This window comes from Zootoca vivipara, chromosome Z1, assembly GCF_965207765.1.
Source record: "Zootoca vivipara chromosome Z1, rZooViv2.hap1.1, whole genome shotgun sequence".
NCBI lineage: Eukaryota > Metazoa > Chordata > Lepidosauria > Squamata > Lacertidae > Zootoca > Zootoca vivipara.
The window spans coordinates 6,518,580-6,540,459 of record NC_142583.1 but is presented as its reverse complement, the minus strand read 5'-3'; the positions used below and the strand labels follow the sequence as shown (position 1 = coordinate 6,540,459).

Below are 21,880 nucleotides of genomic sequence, written 5' to 3'. Positions count from 1 at the left end.
CCAAACACGCCTTTTGCTAAATGCAAACTCTGGAGGAAAAAAAGGAAGGAAGGAACTAAAATTAGTCTCAGGTGCAACTCAGTGCTTGTTGGGGGAAAGCTTGTAGCAGACAGAAAACGGAAGTCAACCAGTCCCTGAAGTTATTATTTTTTGTTTATTAAATTTAAATTATCGCCCTTCATTTGCAGATCTCAGGGCGGTTCACGACATAAAAATACAATATAAAAAACACAGAATGCAGAGTAAAAATAAGAACAATAAGAAACAAATAGCTCACCCCCCCCCAACACATTTAAAAGGCTTCTGAAATTGAAACTGTTCTGAAACTGCTTTTGAACTGACATACTCTGCAGCTGTGATATTAAACTGGGTTGGCTGCTATATCTGCATTAGGGTGATCTGTTGCATCGTAGAATTACCAAGGTGTAGGGTTGAAAGGGCACCCAAAGGGTCAGCTAGTCCAACCCCCTGCAGTGCAGTAGAGCCCCTCCATTTTCAGGGGATTTTAGCAGGTGCAACTTGCCCCATCAGGGTGCGGCAAGGCAAAGAAAAGCAGCCCTTCCTGAAATTCTCTCATTGACAGCCCACAGCTATTACTGCCTGCCAGGCAGGGTATCAGGAATCGCAAAGCAATGGGCAAATGATCTGGTTGAGCTCTTCAGATGCTGAGAGACAACATTTAGGCTCCAATCCTGCACACACTTACCTGAGAGTAAGTCCCATTAAACCCAGTGAGCTTACTTCCGAGTAGATGTATAGCAGGGGTGGCCAACTCCCAAGAGACTGTGATCTACTCACAGAGTTAACAACTGGCAGTGATCTACCCCCTTTTGTAGGGTTCAGGTCAAAGTTGTTGAGCTTTTTTTAGGAAGGAAAGCCCTGTTTTTTGGAGTTCATGTAAAAGTTGTTGAGCTTCTTTAGTTAGGAAGGAAGCGATATTGAGCTTTTTTTTTTAGGAAGGAAAGCCCTGGTTTTGGTGGCTCAGGTCATTTTAGGGGTGCAGGGCAAAGGTGTTGAGGTTTTTTTAGGGGAGCCAAAGTTTTTTTAGCTTCTTTGGGGGGGAGCCACTGATCTACCGGTGATCTACCACAGACATCCAGTGATCTACCGGTAGATCACGATCAACCTGTTGGACATGCCTGATGTATAGGGTTGCCCTGTGGGCCATTTTCTAGGATGGGGTGGAAAAGTTTGGGGACCTGAGGTTGTTGGACTCTCAACTCCCATGAACCCTGCCCAGAGTAGCCAGTGGCCAGGGATGGTGGGAGTTTTAGTCCAGCAACATCTGGGTGGCCCTGTCCTGGAGGACAATTATAGCTCTACTCAAAAGGTTTCAGCTGGACTCAGCTGGACTTGCAAATGAAACTCCAATGCTGAGATAAGTCAACCCCAGAGCTTGGTGATAATGGCTGACCCTTATCAACTCATACAGCTGCATGGAACGATGTTACAGGTCGACTGAGTTAATTGTCCTCCCTTCTCTTTATGCTTGGGCCAGTTTGAGTACAGTATTTCTATTATGGTTCCCTGATTGCATCAATTAGTACTTATTTCATTAACATGGTAGAAGCATAGAATTGTAGAATCTCCTGCTCTGGAGGGTCGGACTCGAGGCAATGGCTTCAAGTTACAAGAAAGGAGATTCCGACTAAACCAGGCATCCCCAAACTTCGGTCCTCCAGATGTTTTGGACTACAATTCCCATCTTCCCCAACCACTGGTCCTGTTAGTTAGGGATCATGGGAGTTGTAGGCCAAAACATCTGGAGGGCCGCCGTTTGGGGATGCCTGGACTAAACATTCGCAAAAAAACAGTAAGAGCTGTTCAGCAGTGGAACAGACTCCCGTGAGAGGTGGTGGACTCTCTTTCCTGGGAGGTTTTTAAGCAGAGGTCGGATGGTCAGGGATTCTTCAGGTGCGATTCCTGCACTGCAGAGGGTTGGACTAGATGACTGTTGGGTCCCTTCCAACTCTAAAGATTCTATGAGGTTGCTGCCGGCGGCAGATGCCAAGCTGCCGACTGCAGTTTTTGGAAGTAGAAGCGAATCTTGCTCAGCTTTTGGATTTTGTCCTCCGTGTCCTTTCGGCTGCGATTCAGGAACCTGCACAACTTGCTCAGCCCCCTTTCTGGGTCCTCTTGGTAGACGTGCTGGAGCATGGAGAGGCAGACACCGTGCAGCGCCAAGGTCTTTGCGGAGGGCTCGGAGAGGAGCTTCTGCCACAGGAGGGGCCGCAGGGAGGCGTAGGACCGTAAGTTGGAGTAGGCAATGATTGGCCTTTTCTCCATCACAGGGTTAACCTCCAAGACAGTACACAAATCTTTCAGGGTCCTGGCACAGTCATAGGCCCACGTGTCATTCAGCTGGCCCCAGAGATATGCGCTGTCCAGGCTTTTCAGCGTGTGGCTGTTCAACTCTGGGGTCTTCTCCTTAATGAGGGGCAAGGCATCGATGAAACCAAAGATGGAGGCTTCAAATAGGTCCTCCTTGTTGAGAGCCTGCAGGGCGTCAACCAGGGCTGGGAGATGGTCCACGGACCAGATGTTGTACCCCACCAAAATGGGCAGGGAGAGGGAGCAGACATAGTCGAGGAAGTTCTCCAGCCCTGTCTCGGATAATTTGCTTCTTGCGTCTCCGCCAGAGGAAGGCACCAGTGGCTGGATCAGGACAGAGCAGCAGTTTGTTTCTTCTGCTAGGGCAACTAGGTGCAGGATGTCACCCGCTGAAAAGAGCAGTGAGAGGAGGTTAGTCCATATTAACAACAGAGTGCACCACAAATAAATAAATATTACTCAAGAGCCACCAGGTTATTTCAGGGAAGAAGCCAGGCCAAATGGGTGGCTGGTTTATTTATTTTTTATTTATTGCATTTATACCTCACTTTTTTTTCTTCATGGTTCTCCCCCGTCTCATTTAATCCCACACAACAACCCTGTGAGGTAGGTTAGGCTGAGAGGCAGTGACTGACCCACCAAAGTCTTCCAGAAAGCTTCGTGGCCGAGTTGGGGGTTCAGTGGCAAACCGCCTCCAACTATGGCAGGGAGAAAGTGAATACAGTAGAGAAAAGTCTTTCCCCCTCTCTCATAGCACTAGAATTCGTGGACATCTGATGAAGCAGAATGCTGAAAGGTTCAGGGCAGATAAAAGAAGTCCTCCTTCAAACTATGGCACTTGCTCCCACCGGAGGCAGGGATGGCCACCATAGCTGCCAAGTCTCCCATTTTCCCCGGGAAACCCGTATTTCCAGCTGCCCCCAGCCGGAAAAACGGATTTTTTTGTTTCCCCCCGGTTTATTCTGGCGCGGCGGCCATTTTGGAACTGGGCGGAGCATGCTCAGAAGCGACTTTTGATGCTGCTTTGCCCAGTTCCAAAATGGCTGCAGCGCGACTTCTGGTGTGGCGGCCATTTTGGAACAGGGCAGAGCAGCATCAAAAGTCGCTTCTGAGCATGCTCCGCCCAGTTCCAAAATGGCGGCAGCACTACTTCCGGTCTGCTACTTCTGGTCCAGTCCCTTATTTCTCAGGCCGGAACTTGGCAGGTATGATGGCCACCCATTTCTGTGGCCTTTAAAGAGAACTGGACAAATGCATGGAGGAGGAGAGGGCTGGCAATGGCTACTAGCCAGGACGCCTCTGCTGTGTCTCTAACCGTTGGAAGCAGTGATGTTTCTGAATCCCAATTGCTGGGAAGAGCAGGAGAGGAGAGTTGCTCTTGCCCTCCAATCCAGCTTGCAGGTTTCCCACAGACATCTAGTTGGCCACTGTGAGAACAGGATGCTGGACTGGATGGGCCACTGGCCTGATTCAGCAGGCTTTTATGTTCTAGGTACAGTGGTACCTCTACTTACGAATGTTTCTACTTACGAATGGAGCTCCGTCCGCCATCTTGGATGTGGTTTAGATAGGATTTTTTCTACTTACGAATTTTTAGATAGGATTTTTTCTACTTACGAATTTTTTCTCCCAATGCATTCCTATGGGATTCGACTTACAATGTTTTTCTACTTACAAATGTGTGTTTGGAACGCATTAAATTCGTAAGTAGAGGTACCACTGTAAAAGGTAAAAGGTAAAGGGACCCCTGACCATTAGGTCCAGTCATGACCGACTCTGGGGTTGCGCACTCATCTCGCATTATTGGCCGAGGGAACCGGCGTATAGTTTCCAGGTAATGTGGCCAGCATGACAAAGCCACTTCTGGCAAACCAGAGCAGCACATGGAAACGCCGTTTACCTTCCCACTGTAGCGGTTCCTATTTATCTACTTGCATTTTACGTGCTTTCGAACCGCTAGGTTGGCAGGAGCTGGGACCAAGCAACGGGAGCTCACCCCGTCACAGGGATTCGAACCGCCGACCTTCTGATCAGCAAGCCCTAGGCTCAGTGGTTTAACCACAGCGCCACCTGGGTCCCATGCTCTAGGTAGCCATATGCAATAAAATAAAATAAATGTAGAAGGCAAGAACTCTGGCCACAAAAGTAAAATTGTGTTGGACTAACAGTTCGAATGGTTCAAATTTTTCAAATAGTCTATTATGGAAAAATTTATTTCTTGAAGTTTATATGCCAGGTGAAGTTAGTACGCCCAGGACAAAGGCCCTGTTTCGAAAATTCTTCTTCAGCAAATAGTCTTAAAGTCAACGTGTACTGGTAGCTTAGCGTACAAGTTGACTTTAAGACTATTCACCTGGCATATAAACCTCAAGAAATAAATCTATCCACAAGAGACTATTTGAAAAATTTGAATCATTCGAACTATTAGTCCAACACAATTTTACTTTTGTGGCCAGAGTTCTACAATTTTTTGCATAAGCTTCAATCAATAACTCCAATTTCTCTAGGTAGCCATATGCCATTGCTAGACTGAGGGTATTTTTCAGAAGGCAATGTGGGGGGCAGGGGGGGGGGCTGAGCACCTGATCTCCTGCCGCTTCCTCACAAACATTCACTGTGGTTATCCAGTTTGCTCAGAGGCCAATCAGCAGATGCAAATTTGCGTCATGAACCTGTGCTCCTGCATCTTTTAAGTGCCTTGCAATACCCTTGCTCCTCCCCCCCCCTTAGAAACCACCTGAGCTAGTGACCATCAGCACACCTTGTAGGTAGAAAGACCATAGGTAAGCTCAGGTCACCACCATGCATTTAAAGCGCCCTTATATCTCTTTAACAGTCATGGCTTCCCCCAAAGAATCCTGGGAACTGTAGTTCATGGAGGGTGTATAATGTAGTGCTGAGTTAAAGTCATTTAGTGGCGTACTTGTTGCCTTGGTGGAACGTTGTCGCACAGCTGGAATACACAAGAACATTAACTAAGTGTTGTGCGACAAAATGCGCAACAAGAGCCCGCTGTTGCACGGGCAAGCTTCTGCGGGCCCAATAGTTGCGTTGGATTCCTTTGTCGTTCAGCCTTTAAATCCTGGGATCTGCTAGAGCACAAGGACTCCTGTGCTCACGAAGAATGTTGGATACAGCCTTGGATCTTCAGGTGGTGCCTAAAACTCAACCAAGTCAGCGATACTCGCAGTTCACGGGAAAGGGTGCTTCATAACTGGGGGTGGTTTGGTGCCACACAGTGGGCCCTGGTTGCCTCATAACAGATGTCCTTTGACTACAAGGCAGTCAGCTGCTGATCTTAACACATAAGCAGATTTATATGGGCAGGAGCGTATGAGGGGGGGCAGGGGGTGGTCCATCCTGGGTGCCACCCCAGGGTGTGTGTGATAAGATGGCCTGCTGCCTCCCCCCAGCTGTAGAGCGGCCAAAGGGCGTGTGTGCAGGCAGTATGGGCACCGCTCGCATGGCATCCGTACGGGCTGCCATGCATGTGCAGTCCCTGTGGATGTTGCGCACGCGCTGGCAGGCGGTTTGCCCCGCCCCTCGGCATCCCGCCCCATGTGCCGGAGAGGGCTCCTCCACCACTGGATATTGGGGGGGGGGTGGACGCTCCATCAAACATACATTCCTTCCTTCCTTCCTCTGTAAGTTGCTTTAAATTTAAATAAAAGTTCCAAAGGGACTTAACAAGATAAAATATCTAGGTCCCAGCTATTTGGGGCTTTACAAGTCATCATCAGCACCCTGAATTTGGTTCAGTAGCCAATTGGCAGCCAGCACAATTCACTCAGGATTGGTGCAATGTGCATAGCTGCCAAGTCTCCTGTATTCCCCGGGAAACCCCCGTTTTTCCAGCTGTTCCCAGCCAAAAAAACGGATTCCCCCCCCCAGTTTATTCTGGCGCGACGGCCATTTTGGAACTGGGCAGAGCATGCTCAGAAGCGACTTTTGATGCTGCTCTGCCCAGTTCCAAAATGGCTGCAGCGCGACTTCTGGTGCGGCGGCCATTTTGGAACAGGGCAGAGCAGCATCAAAAGTCGCTTCTGAGCATGCTCCGCCCAGTTCCAAAATGGCGGCAGCGCTACTTCCGGTCTACTACTTCCGGTCCAGTCCCTTATTTCTCAGGCAGGGACTTGGCAGGTATGGCAATGTGCTCCTAGCAAGACGTAGCACTCAGCAGTTTAGCTGCCAGATTCTATCTATTTTGTAAAATTTACACACTGCTTGATTGGAAGAAACCTCAGAGGGCTTTACAAAAAGACTTTAGCACTAGCTGCACTCCCCAAACTATCTTCAAGGGCAGTCCCACATAAAGAACATCACAGTAATCTAACCACAAGGTGGCCAGGCTATCCCTTTCCATTAAGCTGGGGAAAGGGGCTCTTTGTGACATCATCATGTACTTGTGGATTTCCCCTGTAGCCCTTGGCTAGGCACCACTGGAAAACAGAAGGCGGATCTGATGTGCCACAATGCTTGTGCTCTCATTGGAATGTATGCTGGAAGAAGAAAAAGTTGGTAGTCTCTTCCCTGCTGGAAGGAAGGTGAGCAGCCCCTTTCCAGATGCCCCTCTGATACGCCACCTTCTCCCTTCACTCCCAAGTAGGGATGGGAACATATACCAATTTTGGTTTCTCTCGGTTTCTCTTTTTCCAGTCTTAGGTTTGGTTCTCCACAATTCCACATCAGTTTGTGGTTCTTTTTAAAAAAGATAAACTCCTCACGAAAAGCCACTAACATTTTAGTTCAAACCTCTCCTTGTCTACACATTTGTGTGCAGAGTTTTGCCCAATCCGCACATTTCTGCAAACCAGTTTTCCCTAATAGAAGACATTCTTGTACAGTGGTACCTCGACTTACGAATGACTCGACGTACAAATGTTTCAAGTTACGAACGGAGCTCCGTCCGCTATTTTGGATGTGGCCGAATAGGATTTTTTCAACTTACGAATTTTTAATAGGGGTTGCTTCTACTTACGATTTTTTAATCCCCCCATAGGCTTCTACTTACAATTTTTTTCAATTTACGAAGGTCCGTTCGGAACGGATTAAATTTGTAAGTCGAGGTACCACTGTATATCCTTTTTAGCAATATGTGTGTGTGTTTTTATGCACACTTTACCCTAGGATATGCAATTTTGTCCACGTGACTTGGCTGGATAACTGCACAGCAAAATTCAGACTGTGCAGAAGCGCAGACTTTGCAAGATGGCTGGGTTTTGGTTTATGCATTGTTTTGGAAAGTGCAAATCAAGTAGATATGCCTCCAAATGCAAACTGAACTGAATTTCTCCCCCATCCCTTCTTCGCAAGCGATAATTTTGCAGTATCTGATTTCAAAAGTGGCTCTCAGCCCCTTACGTAGAAGCTTCAGGTCGAAAAACACCATGGTCCCTTGCCCCGGCTGAAACTCCTGCCTCAGGCGTTCTTCCTGGCTACTCTGTGATCTGTTCCTGATGTCCTGTAGCAAGCTAGATTCCTGGCGAGAAGACAGACAAGCGGGGGGGGGGGATGACGACACTTCAGAGGTTACGGGCCACTGACTCACCTCCCTCCCCCAGCCGCAACCATCGCACTGCTGCCTTGGGGAGTGGAGGGTTTCACAACCCAGAAAAAAAGAGCATTGCGACAACTTAAAAGACTAACAAGATTTTATTTGCAGAATCAAAAAACTCTCGAGAAGATACCCCCAAGCAGGGCCAGCTTTAGGTTTGATGAGGCCCTAAGCTACTGAAGGTAATGGGGCCCTTTATATGTATGTCCAGCTGTCCTTTATCAAGAACAAATTGTTGCTGTTTTTTGTGTTGAATATATGCTATATGTTACACGCAGGTAGCCGTGTTGGTCTGACGTAGTCGAAACAAAATTAAAAAATTCCTTCCAACAGCACCTTAGAGACAAACTAAGATTGTCATAGGTATGAGCTTTCGTGTGCATGCACACTTCTTCAGATACACTGAAGCAGACGTCCCCAGACGCTTATATATAGTCAGATGTATGTGTGGGGGGGAGGTATTACTCAGAAGTGTGGAGGGAGTGGGTGATTGACAGACTGATAGCTGTTGATGATCGTTAACGACTGCAAATGGTGTACAGGAAAAAGCAAGGGGTGAGAATTCCTTCCAGCTTTATCATGTATAATGAGATAAGAATCCAGTGTCTTTATTCAATCCAGGTCTCTCCGTGGTTTTAAGCTTAGGCCAAACCCTACACCAAAGGATAAATGGACATAAATCTGACATCAGGAATCGCAAGACAGAGAAACCAGTAGGAGAACACTTCAATCTCTCAGGACATTCTATACAATATCTCAAAATACTGTCTTATTACAAAAGAATTTCAGAAATAGACTGGAAAGTTGCTGAACTGCAACTTATTACCAAGCTTAAAACCACGGAGAGACCTGGATTGCTTCAGTGTATCTGAAAAAGTGTGCATGCACACGAAAGCTCACACCAATGACAAATCTAGTTGGTCTCTAAGGTGCTGCTGGAAGGAATTTTTTTATTTTATATGCTATATGGTAATTTATGGACCTAATAGGTATCTAAAGCCATTTGCACATAACAAAATACATATTTTATAAAAGTAAATGTTGAACTGAAGTACAATTAAGAAGTATATTAATAGTGAAATACAATTAAGAAGAAGTATATTTGGGGGGGGCAAGAGAGTGGGGCCCTAAGCTATAGCTTGTTTAGCTTATACATAAATCGGGCACTGACTCAAAGCCATGGCTTCAAGTTACAAGAAGGGAGATTCCGGATAAACATCAGGAAGAACTTTCTGACAGTGAGAGCTGTTTGACAGTGGAACAATTTCCCTCAGGAGATGGTGGACACTGCTTCATTGGAGGTGTATAGGCAGAGGTTGGATGGCCATCAGTCTTGGATGCTTTAGTTGAGATTCCTGCATTGCAGGGGGTTGGACTAGATGACCCTTGGGGTCCCTTTCCAATTCTGCAATTCTATGAACATCGAAGGTCTGCTTTGCTGCGCCTATGTCACAATCTGGTGCAAGAAAAGGATTGCTTTGTTATTATGTATAGTTGAAAAGGGCCACCAACATGCTGTGAAACCGCAGCCTTCACAAGGGACTGCATTGTCCAGGGGGCAGTGAGGAGGGCACCATGCGACAGCGTGGCAGCACTTGGGTCTCTGCACTCACCACAGATTCGTCGTCGGTGATTTCGTCTCCCGAGGAAATGCTCACAGGAGCATCATCTGCAAGAGAAAAGCCGGACATCCAATGAAGGCTAGCCTTCTGTGCTGGCCCTTCTCACTGCCAAGTGGCTCTTAGTGTCAGAAAGCACTTCCTAATAGAAATACGGGACAAACTAGAAGACATTTCAATGCCCTGGTTAGCAACACATCAATTACATGCCTTTCTAAATAACCCAACAGTAAAATCAGCAACAACTAGACCCCTGACGGCTTTCGAAAACCTCATCCTAATGACAAAAGGACACGGCAAAGGAATGGTATCTGCAATATACAAAATACTACTCCAAAATCCCACCAACCCCCTAGCATACCTGCCAAGTTCCTCTCTGAAAAATAAGGGACCGGACCGGAAGTAGCATACCGGAAGTAGCGCGGCGGCCAATTTGGAACTGGGCGGAGCATGCTCAGAAGCGACTTTTGATACTGCTGTGCCCAGTCCCAAAATGGCTGCCGCACCAGAAGTCATGCTGCAGCCATTTTGGAACTGGGCAGAGCAGCATCAAAAGTCGCTTCTGAGCATGCTCCACCCAGTCCAAAATGGCCGCCATGCCAGAATAAACCGGGGGGAAAAAAAATCCGTTTTTTTGGCTGGGGACAGCTGGAAAAAGGGGGTTTCCCGGGGAATACGGGAGACTTGGCAGCTATGGTGGCCATCCCTGCCTCCGGTGGGAGCAAGTGCCATAGTTTGAAGGAGGACTTCTTTTATCTGCCCTGAATCTTTCAGCATTCCGCTTCATCAGATGTCCACGAATTCTAGTGTTATGAGGGGGGGGGGAGACTTTTCTCTATTCACTTTCTCCATGCCATAGTCTCCATGGCAGCTATGCCCCCTAGACACAATAAAAAGACAATGGGAGGATGACATAGGATATGAAATCAACCCTACCCAATGGAACAGAATGTGGTCTAAACCCCCTTTTAAATCTATATCAATGAAAAGAAAAGAACTCACCCTAAAACTCACAGGTAGCACCTAACACCAAGAAAGCTAGCACTAATACTCCCAGGAACCTCACCAAAATGCTGGAGAGGATGCACTTCCGCAGGTACATACCTTCACATGTGGTGTGAATGCCCTAAAATCCAATTATTCTGGGCAACAACCATACGAGAAATATGTAAAATAACCTGACAAGTAATAGAAATTACCCCAGAATTGGCCCTGCTAAACATCTTTCAAGATAATAATGCTCATTTAGACCACAAATATCTCATAACCCACCTACTTTCAGCAACCAGGAATGTCATAACCAGGCATTGGAGAGACCTGTCAGAAGTAGGCATGGACCAATGGTACCAAGTAGTATGGGAAACAGCCTTACTAGAAAAACTATCCCACAAGCTGAAACTGGCACGGGGACAAATAGAAGAGGATGCCTTCACCCCGATATGGTTCCCCTTTATCACACATGCAGCCCAACAAGATAATGACAAAAATTTACCGCCAGCATACAAATCAGTATGGCTAACCTAAGCCCAAAATACTCACCCACCCCACTCACACATGAAAACAAAGACCATCATAGCCAATCACAAATGAACAACTACACCCTTGGCCAACCCAAATCTCTCTCACCATCAAAAGAACACAAGCGAATAAAGGAATACCAACACAAGCAAAGCTGACATCAAGCCTTACATGACCCTGACCATTAGGTCCAGTCGTGACCGACTCTGGGGTTGCGCGCTCATCTCACATTATTGGCCGAGGGAGCCGGAGTATAGCTTCCAGGTCATGTGGCCAGCATGACAAAGCCACTTCTGGCGAACCAGAGCAGCACACGGAAACGCCGTTTTACCTTCCCGCTGTAGCGGTTCCTATTTATCTACTTGCATTTTGACGTGCTTTCGAACTGCTAGGTTGGCAGGAGCTGGGACCAAGCAACAGGAGCTCACCCCGTCACAGGGATTCGAACCGCTGACCTTCTGATCAGCAAGCCCTAGGCTCAGTGGTTTAACCCACAGCGCCAGCTGGGTCCCCTTACATATATTAAGCAAAACAGAAACATTGTCACCTACTCTCACCCCCATCCACCCTCCCACCCCCTATCTACCTCGTTTTCCCTCTTTCTTCTTAGTGTCTTAACAAATGAAACTGATTTGCAAAAATGACACATGTTAAAATATGAGTGACACTGCACACACCTTTGTAATTCAAGAAATCTTTAATTAAAAATATTTAAAAAAGAAAGAAAAATGTTTCCTAATGTTTAGTTACAATATACACACAAACACATTATTATTTTTGGACGAGGCACACTTCTCTCTCCAGTTTAAAAGAGGCATTCCTGCCTTTCTTTCAACCAGGTAATGCTTCTTCCAAGATTTGTGTAAGTACCTGTATATATATATATATATATATATATATATATATATATATATATATATATTATTGAAAACCTGATTGATTGTGGGTGCTTTTTAATCAATAGAGAAGGTTTCAATCTACTACATGACCTGATTGATTAAACCAGGGGTGGGGAGACCGCACCCCTTCGGAGGCTGTTAGATTTCAACTCCCCCCCAGCCTCTGCCAGAGTGGCCAATGGTCAGGGATGCGGGCGGGAGATGTAGTTCAACGACATCTGCAGCACACCAGGTTCCTCGCACTTGGTGGCCAAGCGGTTCAGGCAATGGATTAGAAATCCACTGGGATCTCGCCCCACGGGTTCAAATTCTGCTGATGACGTTACTGATGTTACTATTTGAGAGCTAGCGTGGTATAGTGGTTGGTCAGACGATGACCGGGGAGAGACCAGGGTTCAAGTCCCCACTCAGCAGTGAAGCTCACCGGGTAACCTTTGGCCAGTCCCTGCTCCTCAGCCTAACTAAGAATGGGGAGGTGGGGAGCTCCTTGGCGAAAAAGGTGGGATAGGAATGCCATAGATAAATAAAAATACCTGGATTAAACAATTCAGCCTTCTTTAGGCTGTCGATTTCACAATGAGAAACTCACTTCTCATGATGAGAAGCCATTAGTATCCCCCCCCCCCCAAAAAAGGATAACAAAAATGTGTGACTTGGTCTTAACATTTCAAAAGAATCCTTGAGTAAAACTGCAGCTTCTGTCTGTACCTGGCTCAGACAGCTGTGGATCAGACCTGGGGGACCACTTTGAGCTGCCCATGCCTTCTCCTGCCCTGTCCCTGCTCCCTGTGGGATGGGCGCATCCTGGAGATTGAGAATTGGTCCGTGTTTCTTCCAGCCGCCTGTTGCTAGGCAGCTGGCTGGATCCGGCACCATCGTAATCATGTTCCATTTTCACCACTTTTGTAGGGGTCTGGACAGCCCTTTCCAGGTGGGTCTGGACAGCCCTTTCCAGGCGGCCACATTTCCTCTTTGCTGGCGACTTCGGGAGGTGGCCCTAGGAGACAAGAGCACGGAATAGGATGATACGGCCATTAATTAATTACCAGTTACAAAGTGAGATACAAAAAACCACACAAAACCCCCGAAACATATTATGTAGTTAAAATAATCGTTAAAAGTTAGGCATTCCATCTAAAAATAATTTGCTCTTCTGAAGAATTCAACTTAGGCCCACAAATATTTCTCATTAAAAATGTCACTCTAAAGGCATTCCTTGTCAGAAATGTTATGGGGGCCTGTCCCCTAATAAAAAGTGAACCAAGTACCTCCTTGTTCTTTCAGCTGAAAGGTTTTAATCTTTGAACATGTTTGCATTTACTCCTACTAATAATAATACTTTGGGCTCTTTGCATTTTTGTGGGGGAAAGAAATGAATGATTTTGAGACATTTGAATTGAAAAGAAATATTGTTTAACAGAAAGTGGAGAAGATGGATGCTATCATGGAGTGCATATCTTATTGGAAAATCAGAAGTCTGTTTTATTTTTATTTGTTGTTTATTTTTCTTTTCTCCCCCCCTTTCCTTTCTTCTTTCTGCTTCCTTCTCCCCTCCCCGCTTTCTTCATTTTCTCTTCTTAATTCTTTTGAGTCCTACATCTGGGGTCTTTATTAGGGTCCAGGGATTGCATGCTCATGGGGTGGGAAATGGTTGATGGAGGACCCTGGATGGGAGACTGGGAAGTGCCATTTTCTCAGGGTGAGAAAACTACTTTTATGAGAGGACTCCGTACTCTATTTTTACTTTGGGTAGCTGTTTCTGTTTCTTTATTTACATATGTTTTCTATATCTTATTGCATCACAACAAAACTTCAATAAAAATCTTAACAGATTTTAACAAAATCAGGTATTGGACCTGCCTGGGATAATAAATCAGTACAGAATATGGTTAAGATATGAATCCAGGAAAAGTATGGATGAGCCCTCTGATTCCTTCACATCACATCGGGTTGCCACAAAATCCAGACACAAAAGTTATTGAGCTTTTCTTGGGGGGCGGGGCGGGGCGGAGAGTGGTTTGCCTGATGGGTTGCCATGCGTCTGGCATTTTTGCAATTTACACCCGGAAACTGCTTCCAACTGCAATATTATGAATATGTACAGAAAATTGCAGACGTATGGCCCACCCCAGTGGCTCTGGCGGGGCGGGGCGGGGGAAGAGCAGGCAGGGGCTTGGCTGGCACATGTCCTGGGGGTGTGGCACCTAGCATGGGGGGGGCAGCCACAATAGCACCCTCCTGACCAGGATCATGCCGCTGGGGGCGGTGCGCTCCCCCTGCACCCGTTTCTCCGCCAGTGCATCACCCCACATTTTTTCTCTTCCAATCTCTCTCTCTCACACACACACCCACCCACCCACCCACCCATACACACCCCTAGAAGGAATCCCCCTTCCCACATTCGTCACAACCAGAGAATGCAGGAGGGTGAGAGGGAACAGAGGGAGGGGAATTGTGCTTTCTGACTTACCCGATTACTGCTGCTTGCGTTGCTGGTGCTGGTGCTGGTGCTGGTGCCATCTGAGTCGCTGGCGTCCGTCATTCTGGCCACCTCATTAAGGCGGCAGCGGGAAGGCTGTTTTTCAGACCCTCCCTGAGGATGGGTAATGAAAACAAATTTTTCAGTGTGTTAATAGAGAAAACTCCCCCTATTATCACATGAATACTCTGGAGTTAATTATTTGTGGTAGGGTTTATAACAAAACAGTAGCAAGGTGAAGGCGCCACTCATTCCCTCCCCAGAGGTTCAAAATGTGAGGAGTCAGTTCCAACGTGTGTATCTAATTGTGTTCTGAACACTCTGTGAAGGTTTCCACAGTGAGGCGCAAAAACTTAGTTCAAGACACACACTGTTTACAGAGGATTTTAAGCAGCCCAATTTGGTCCTTCTGATGGCAGGCGAAGACTTTCTTGTTCCAACAGGCTTTTGGGAACTGCCTGTTTTTAAGGAATGGACTGGTGTTGGGATGTTTTTATTGCAAAGATCTGTATATCTTAACACACACACACACACACACACACACACACACACTTAAAGGTTTTTAAGGATGTCTCCCTCCCCAATGATTTTAGCTGTTTCTATTTTTTCTGTGAGCTGCCTTTGACTAGATGACCATCCGGGGCTCTTCCAACTCTAGAATTCTAATTCTATGACCCTATTTTCCAAGCCACTCAGCCCCTGCTAGGATTTCACTTCCGCTCAAGGATTCGAAAGCAAGTTGCCCTGCCTAGCTAACCCCATTCAGGTCATCCCTATCCCATGGTTAAACTGTCAGCTTCTCCCTTAAACTCTCACTTCTCTCTCCTGAGTGGCATCTCTGAAAAGATGCCTTACATACGCAGCTGCAGTTTGTCAATGTGGAGAGTTCAGTTCATGATGAACACAAGAGATGGGGGAACCTGCAGCCCCCCAGAATTTCTAGGGCCACAACTCCCATCATCCTTGGCCATTGGCCATGCCTGCTGGGACTGATGGGAACTGGAGTCCAGTAGCATCTGGAGAAGCACTTCTTCCCCAGTCCCAATGTATGCCAAATCAGCTCTCACCTTTTTGGGGGCAGTATCCAGTCCACCTGGGACAGCTTCTAAAAAAGAGTGAGGCATTGTTAATTAGAAAATGGAGCAAATTGGTCTGTTCCTATTCAGAGACAGAATCACTCGGTATTTTAATTCTGCAGCCATTACTGGCACATCTGTGTTAGTTTTCCATCTTCCTATTCAGTGCACAAAACTTTAAGGAATGTATTCGCTTTGAAACTTTACTATAAAACTGACCAGCCTTGCACCACAAAGTTTTAATGAAAAGACCGTTTTAACTTTTGCCTGTCTATCATCCATAGCTGCCAAGTCTCCCGTATTCCCCGGGAAACCCCCGTTTTTCCAGCTGTTCCCAGCTGAAAAAACAGATTTTTTTGTTTTTCCCCGGTTTATTCTGGCGCGGCGGCCATTTTGGAACTGGGTGGAGCATGCTCAGAAGCGACTTTTGATGCAGCTCTGCCCAGTTCCAAAATAACTGCAGTGCGACTTCTGGCCTGAAGCCTACCAGCTAAACAACTCTCCTTTACTCAAAAGTTTGTCACAGTGATGGCCACATACAAAAAGTATGACCTCTTACAATCTGTGCAAATCTGTCACAAAAAAAGTGGGCAGCAGCTGCACAATTCTTTTTGTTCTGCCTATCTGGAGACCAGCTGCAGAAAGTATTCTATCTAGATACTCTGAAAGCTGAAATCTCTCTGCACATGAGCTATAACAGTCAGTATGTTACAGGTAGGTAGCCGTGTTGGTCTGACGCAGTCAAAATAAAAACAAAAAACCCTTCCAGTAGCACCTTAGAGACCAACCAAGTTTGTCATAGGTATGAGCTTTCGTGTGCGTGCACACTTCTTCAGATACACCTGATAGTCAGTATGTTGAGAGCTTCTGACTGACCGGTGTGTAAGAAGAAACACCAACAAGGGGGCTCTGATTGTTTCTTTGCTCTGGCAAAGAAACAGTGTAGAAGTCCTGCCCTGGTGCCCCCCTCGGGCCTAAGGCCTAGGCCTTTCCACACACAGAGCGGGAGGTCTGCTACTGGGCTCACTTCCTCTCCTACCCAGCCACACCAGCCAGTCATTCCTCTTCAAGACTCTCACCTCTGGCCTTTGTCACTCTTTCATACAGAGCCTGGAGCTGGGTCTTGACCTCTGCAAAGTCCCTTGCTTGGATCTGGAAATTGACAACTGGCGGCTGGTTATCTCTCAGCTCCTCCAGCGACTTTTTGATGTGGGGGTGCATCTCCAAGACCACCTGGTCAGAGGCGTAGAGCTGCATCTTCTCCACCAGCTGCTCGCTGGATGCCACCCTCTTGACCAGGCCTTCCACGTCCTTGAGCCTCCTCTCTACATCCTTGACTTGTTGCTGGTGCTGGGCCTCCACTTCTTCTAGGAACTTGGCCTCCTTTTCTTGCAGCACCTTCACCATCTCGCCAATCTGTTGCTGGATCAGCTCCCTCGTCTCGTTCCTCGCCTTCTCCATGCTTCCCACCAGCTCCTGGAGGCTGTGGTAGACTTCGTTGTGGTTGCTTTTCTTGAGCTCGCTTTGCATGTTCTGCAGCTCGTTTTGCCTGCGCCGGATTTCGTCCGGCATTTCGCAGTGCTGACTCTGGTGTTTGCTGTCCAGCGTAACGCAAACCACACACATGGGTCGCCTACACTCATTGCAATAGAACCTGTAAATCAAATGCCATTGGCTTTGCTTATTGGGACTGCTGCTCATAGTTATTATTACTAATTGTTTTTTCCCCATTATGATTATTTTTTACTAAATTTTAGTAACACCAAAAATTAGTTCTTTTTAAAAAGATAAGTTGTCACAATTGCCAATATTGATGCACTGAGTTGATCATAAAACATGCAGAGAGGGAAAGAATGTTTACTGAATCCAGACACTCACATAGACCTGCGGGACTGGTTTGCTTTGATTGTATGTAATCTGCTCTGGGAGCCATAAATAAATACATGTAACCTGATAATAATAATAATAATAATAATAATAATAATAATAATAATAAATTTATTATTTATACCCCGCCCATCTGGCCGGGTCTCCCCAGCCACTCTGGGCGGCTTCCAACAGAAGAATAAAGCACAACAATCTATTAAACATTAAAAGCCTCCCTGAACAGGGCTGCCTTCAGATGTCTTCTAAAAGTCTGGTAGTTGTTTTCCTTTTTGACATCTGTTGGGAGGGCGTTCCACAGGGCAGGCGCCACCACCGAGAAGGCCCTCTGCCTAGTTCCCTGCAACTTGGCTTCTCGCAACGAGGGAACCGCCAGAAGGCCCTCGGGGCTGGACCTCAGTGTCCGGGCAGAACGATGGAGGTGGAGACGCTCCTTCAGGTATACTGGACCGAGGCCATTTAGGGAACGTACTGGGAGCCAATGTGGGTCTATCAAGACCGGTGTTATGTGGTCTCGGCGGCCGCTCCCAGTCACCAGTCTAGCTGCCGCATTCTGGATTAGTTGTAGTTTCCGAGTCACCTTCAAAGGTAGCCCCACGTAGAGCGCATTGCAGTAGTCCAAGCGGGAGATAACTAGAGCATGCACCACTCTGGCTAGACAGTCTGCGGGCAGGTAGGGTCTCAGCCTGCGTACCAGATGGAGCTGATAGACAGCTGCCCTGGACACAGAATTGACCTGTTTCTGAGCTGCTGTATTTGTATATAAAATAAAATTAGACTAAACAGTCAAAAAGGAAACCTCATCATTAGACCCATCTGAATCCAGGAAGTTGGATTCTGTTGGAGGCAGCCCACCGGATCAGGCCAATGGCCCATCTAGTCCAGCATCCTATTCTCACAGTGGCCAGCCAGACCCCTATGGTAGGAAACCCATAATAAGCATGCAGTCAGAGGATGGGACAGTGGGCTCAACCCTGGCACTCAAAATAAGATCTCAGACTGAGAACGAAGTGCTGATGGACCACCTACCTTGCAGTATCATTATTGTGGTTTATTTTGGGGCAGTTCATGGCACTTTGCTTTCTGGTCCCTGCAAGGAACTCTGCGCTAGACACATCCTGGAGATTCTTCAGTGTTTTGACTTCATGGGGGCTGTTCTTCTTGACTCTGTCGTGGTTTTTGGAACACACGCCGTCGCAAAAGAGCCAGTCACATTCGGAACACCAGAACACCGCCTCTCTCTCAGAGCTGCAGCTGCAGGCCAAACCTTGGCTTTGGCTAATCCTCTGGTAGATGCTCAGCTGGGACTGAAGGTTTGCAAAGAACATGTTGCACTGCAGTTCAGGGGGATACGGGGCTCTGCATATGGCACAGTGACCAGTGGGCTGGGTTTCTTCGAGGCACTGGGTGCACAGGTTGTGAAGGCATGGCAGGAGTTTGGGGCTCCGGACTTCCCCATGGCAACTCTCACACAAGAGGAACTGTAATTCACCCATCTCCTGTTGTGGAAAACAATGACAAGGGTCAGGGGCAGAGGAAGATAGGGGCGGGCCGCCCCGAGCGGCGGGCTCCAAGGGGCGCCATCGTGGGCACCCACCTCCAAAACGCGCGCCCCGCCCCCGGAACGCATGCCACGGTCCTCCAGGAGGCGCACCCCACCCCGGAACATGCACCGTGCCCCTCCAGGAGGCGCGCTATGGCCCTCCAGGAGGCACACCATGGCCCTGGAATGTGCGCCCTGCCCCTCTGGGAGGCGCGCACCGCCCCCGGTGCCGGAGCATGAAGCTCCGCCACTGATAAGGGTCAATAGTTTGGAAGGTGCCCATTAAGCTTCAAGTAGGGATAGGGGAAATTTTTTTGGGGGGGATCATCAGCATTTTGCTGCAAATTTCTCTCAACATACACATTTCCGTATGACATTTTTTTTTGTAACTGCACATTTAGGAAAGCGAAGGTGAATCTACATTGTCTAGCAGAGACCCCACAAGCCCCACTTTGCAGCTGAATCTCCTGGCCCAGGGGTTTAGTCACTCGCAGGCCTGGCCTTTCTCAGAGGGGGCTGCTGCTCTGGTCCCAGATCTTGGAACTTCAGCGCTCAGGTGTTCCAAGGATTTGCATCCTCTTGAGCCAGAGAACACGGCTACCTACTATCGTACTTTGGAGAAGGGAAGCCTTTCCTGCACTTGGCCTCTCAGCTGCATGGTTGCCAAATGCACAATTGGCTCAAGCATAGATTGGGTTACAAGCTACACAAGCCAGCAGTTGTATCAGAGCACTAAGGCACATGGCTGGGCATAAGTTAAGATGTTGTCCCAACACCTTATATGCCCCATGAGCTCTCCTTTTTACACTTTCGGGTTGAGACAGGGCATGATTCATTTATTTTAATGGAAACTATTTACTTAGCATTGCCTAACTGCAGGAAGGCAGAATGAGTTAATAATGACTCACTTCCTGAGAACTTTCAGTTTCTTGCCGAGTTAAGAAAAGGACCAAACCTAGATGAAGGTATTCTTGCAAGGACATACAAGAACGTAAGAATCTGGATCCGGCCCATGGTTCATCTAGCCCAGCATCCTCTTCTCAGGGTGGAAGACCAGATGCCTTTTCGAAACCCACCTCCCAGCCCCCAGCCCCCTGTGACTGGTATGCAAAGTCTTACTGCCTCCAACAGCGGACATGAAAAATGCCTTTTCCCAAAACACTTTTAGATGGGGGCAAATCCCTTTCCCGGGCAAGACAGAGTATTTCATTTCCCCCAGTTTCTCATTTTTCCCATCTTAAATCCAGTTCTCCACATTTTGCAGGGATTTGTGTTTTGTTTTTGTTTTTTAAATTGTCATGAAAATTCACCAGCACTTTAGTAATAAACACATCTTGAGATGCAGTCTTGAGTGACTAATGCACACATTTTTGCAAGCAATTCCTCCCAGCACAAATTCATGCTTGTATTTCATTTTCACTGGTAAAATATGCATTTCTGTAAACATTGCAAAATTTGGACAAACATTTTAGAGGATAGCTTTGTTTTCGGTTTGAATATTGTCCAGAAAACCTGAACTTGGTGGATTCAGCTGTAAACAACAACAACATAGTTATACCGGTAATAACGAACTCAATGAGGGGGATGCGAGGAACTCTGTAGAGCAAAAACAGAAAAAAGATAAAGGGGGGGGAGAGAAAAAAAAGAAAAATATATAACATAATAATCTTATTTAACTTTGTAAACAAGATTATTATGTTATATGTTTTTCTTTTTTTTCTCCCCCCCCCTTTATCTTTTTTCTGTTTTTGCTCTTTTTTGGCATATTTCTGTATGCTGTTTTAAAATGAAAAAAAATATATTTGAAAACAACAACCTATTATTTTTACCCTGCCCATCTGGCTGGGTTTCCTTACTGAACCGAGATTCTCCCTCTTGCCCTATCCTTAATTCTGTATATCTTTTTTTGCCCACCTCCTTCACTTTCACCCTCCCCTCCTCTACTTTTAACACACGCACAAGTTCCTATGTTGAGCTTATCACTTGCAGAACCCGTACCAGGGCTTTTCCTCCTCCCCCCCCCCGCTCCCTTTGCCCACCATGCAAAAGAAGACAAGGGAATAGAGAGGGAGCAATAGCTCCCTCTGGGCTGCAGAAGCTTGAAAAGGAAGGGTGGGTGCGCTGCGCTGAGAACCCCCTAAAAACTGATCGCTTGTTGTCGTGGCACGGAAGTGGAGCAAATCTGGAAAGAGCTTCTGAAGGATGCCTTGGCTGTAAATGCTCCCCCCCCCAATAGTTTCATTGAAACTTAGCCGAGTCCTCCCAGGACGAGTCCAGGGTCTTACCTGGCTCTCGGAGAGGGATGCTGAGGTCCCCTGAGCCATGCTTGTCTTCCCACGAAGCTCTTTCCTCTTCCAGATGAGCTCTTAATGGAGAAGGGGGGGGCTGCCCAGAGATTTCTGCTTTTTAAGTTTCGTTTTCACAGAAACGACTTTTGGGTGTGCCCGTGAGCGTAGCCAAGATTTATGTTGGGGCGGGATTTCTTGGGAGGAAGGACCAGAACCAAGCTACAGTATCTGTAACACTACTAGTCAGTTAGTTAAGTATTTGTATTTATTTCCTTGATTTAGCGGGGAGTTGCCAAAATAGCTGCTCTATTTATCGTGTCTTAGCTTCTGGTGTTGGCATTGCTGGTTCCTGCCCTGACCAGCACAGCTGCTTTCTCTCATCTTGCTGCAATTTGGTGTTAATAATTTCTCTTGTTTTTGTTGCAAGAGAAAGATCACTCACCACAAGGATTTATGTACACTGAGCATCCTTCATTGCTGTTCCGCCTGAAAAGAGTGGTGTTGTTGTTTGCATACTGCCTATACCCTTAGGTCTCAGGGCCGTGCGCCACACCAAGTTACAATATGCAAAGCACAAAATACATAATAAGAATAAACAAAACATCCTGATGGCCTGAGGTGTTGCTCCATGGAACAGACTGTCTCAGAAGGTGGTGGGATACCGTGGCGGCGGATCTCCTGCTTCAGGA

At 47.0% G+C, this 21,880-nt stretch overlaps 1 protein-coding gene across 2 annotated transcripts; it reads right to left on the bottom strand.

Moving 5' to 3' along the window:
- Positions 1 to 135: 135 nt before the first annotated feature.
- Positions 136 to 21,376, bottom strand: LOC118084213 (protein PML). Of its 2 annotated transcripts, XM_060278991.2 has the most exons (9): positions 21,189 to 21,376; positions 18,390 to 18,859; positions 16,556 to 17,130; positions 15,468 to 15,505; positions 14,392 to 14,514; positions 12,630 to 12,918; positions 9,499 to 9,554; positions 7,693 to 7,810; positions 136 to 2,720 (listed from the first exon to the last, which is right to left on the bottom strand). In XM_060278991.2, the coding sequence occupies exons 1-9, from the start codon at positions 21,225 to 21,227 to the stop codon at positions 1,981 to 1,983; spliced, it is 2,448 nt and encodes an 815-aa protein (XP_060134974.2). In that variant the 5' UTR covers positions 21,228 to 21,376; the 3' UTR covers positions 136 to 1,980. The 2 variants fall into 2 exon arrangements, with proteins under 2 accessions (XP_060134974.2, XP_060134976.2); XM_060278993.2 differs by lacking the exons at positions 7,693 to 7,810; positions 9,499 to 9,554 and having other exon boundaries at positions 21,189 to 21,375.
- Between the last annotated feature and the right edge of the window lie 504 nt (positions 21,377 to 21,880).

Coding starts and splice junctions, on each gene's coding strand:
- LOC118084213 (XM_060278991.2), bottom strand. CDS start 21,227: ATGGCTCAGGGGACCTCAGCATCCCTCTCCGAGAGCCAG. Junction 14,515..15,467: donor TGGATACTGCCCCCAAAAAG/GTGAGAGCTGAT, acceptor ACCCATCCTCAG/GGAGGGTCTGAAAAACAGCC. Junction 9,555..12,629: donor TCCACAGCTGTCTGAGCCAG/GTACAGACAGAA, acceptor TTTCTCTTGCAG/ATGATGCTCCTGTGAGCATT.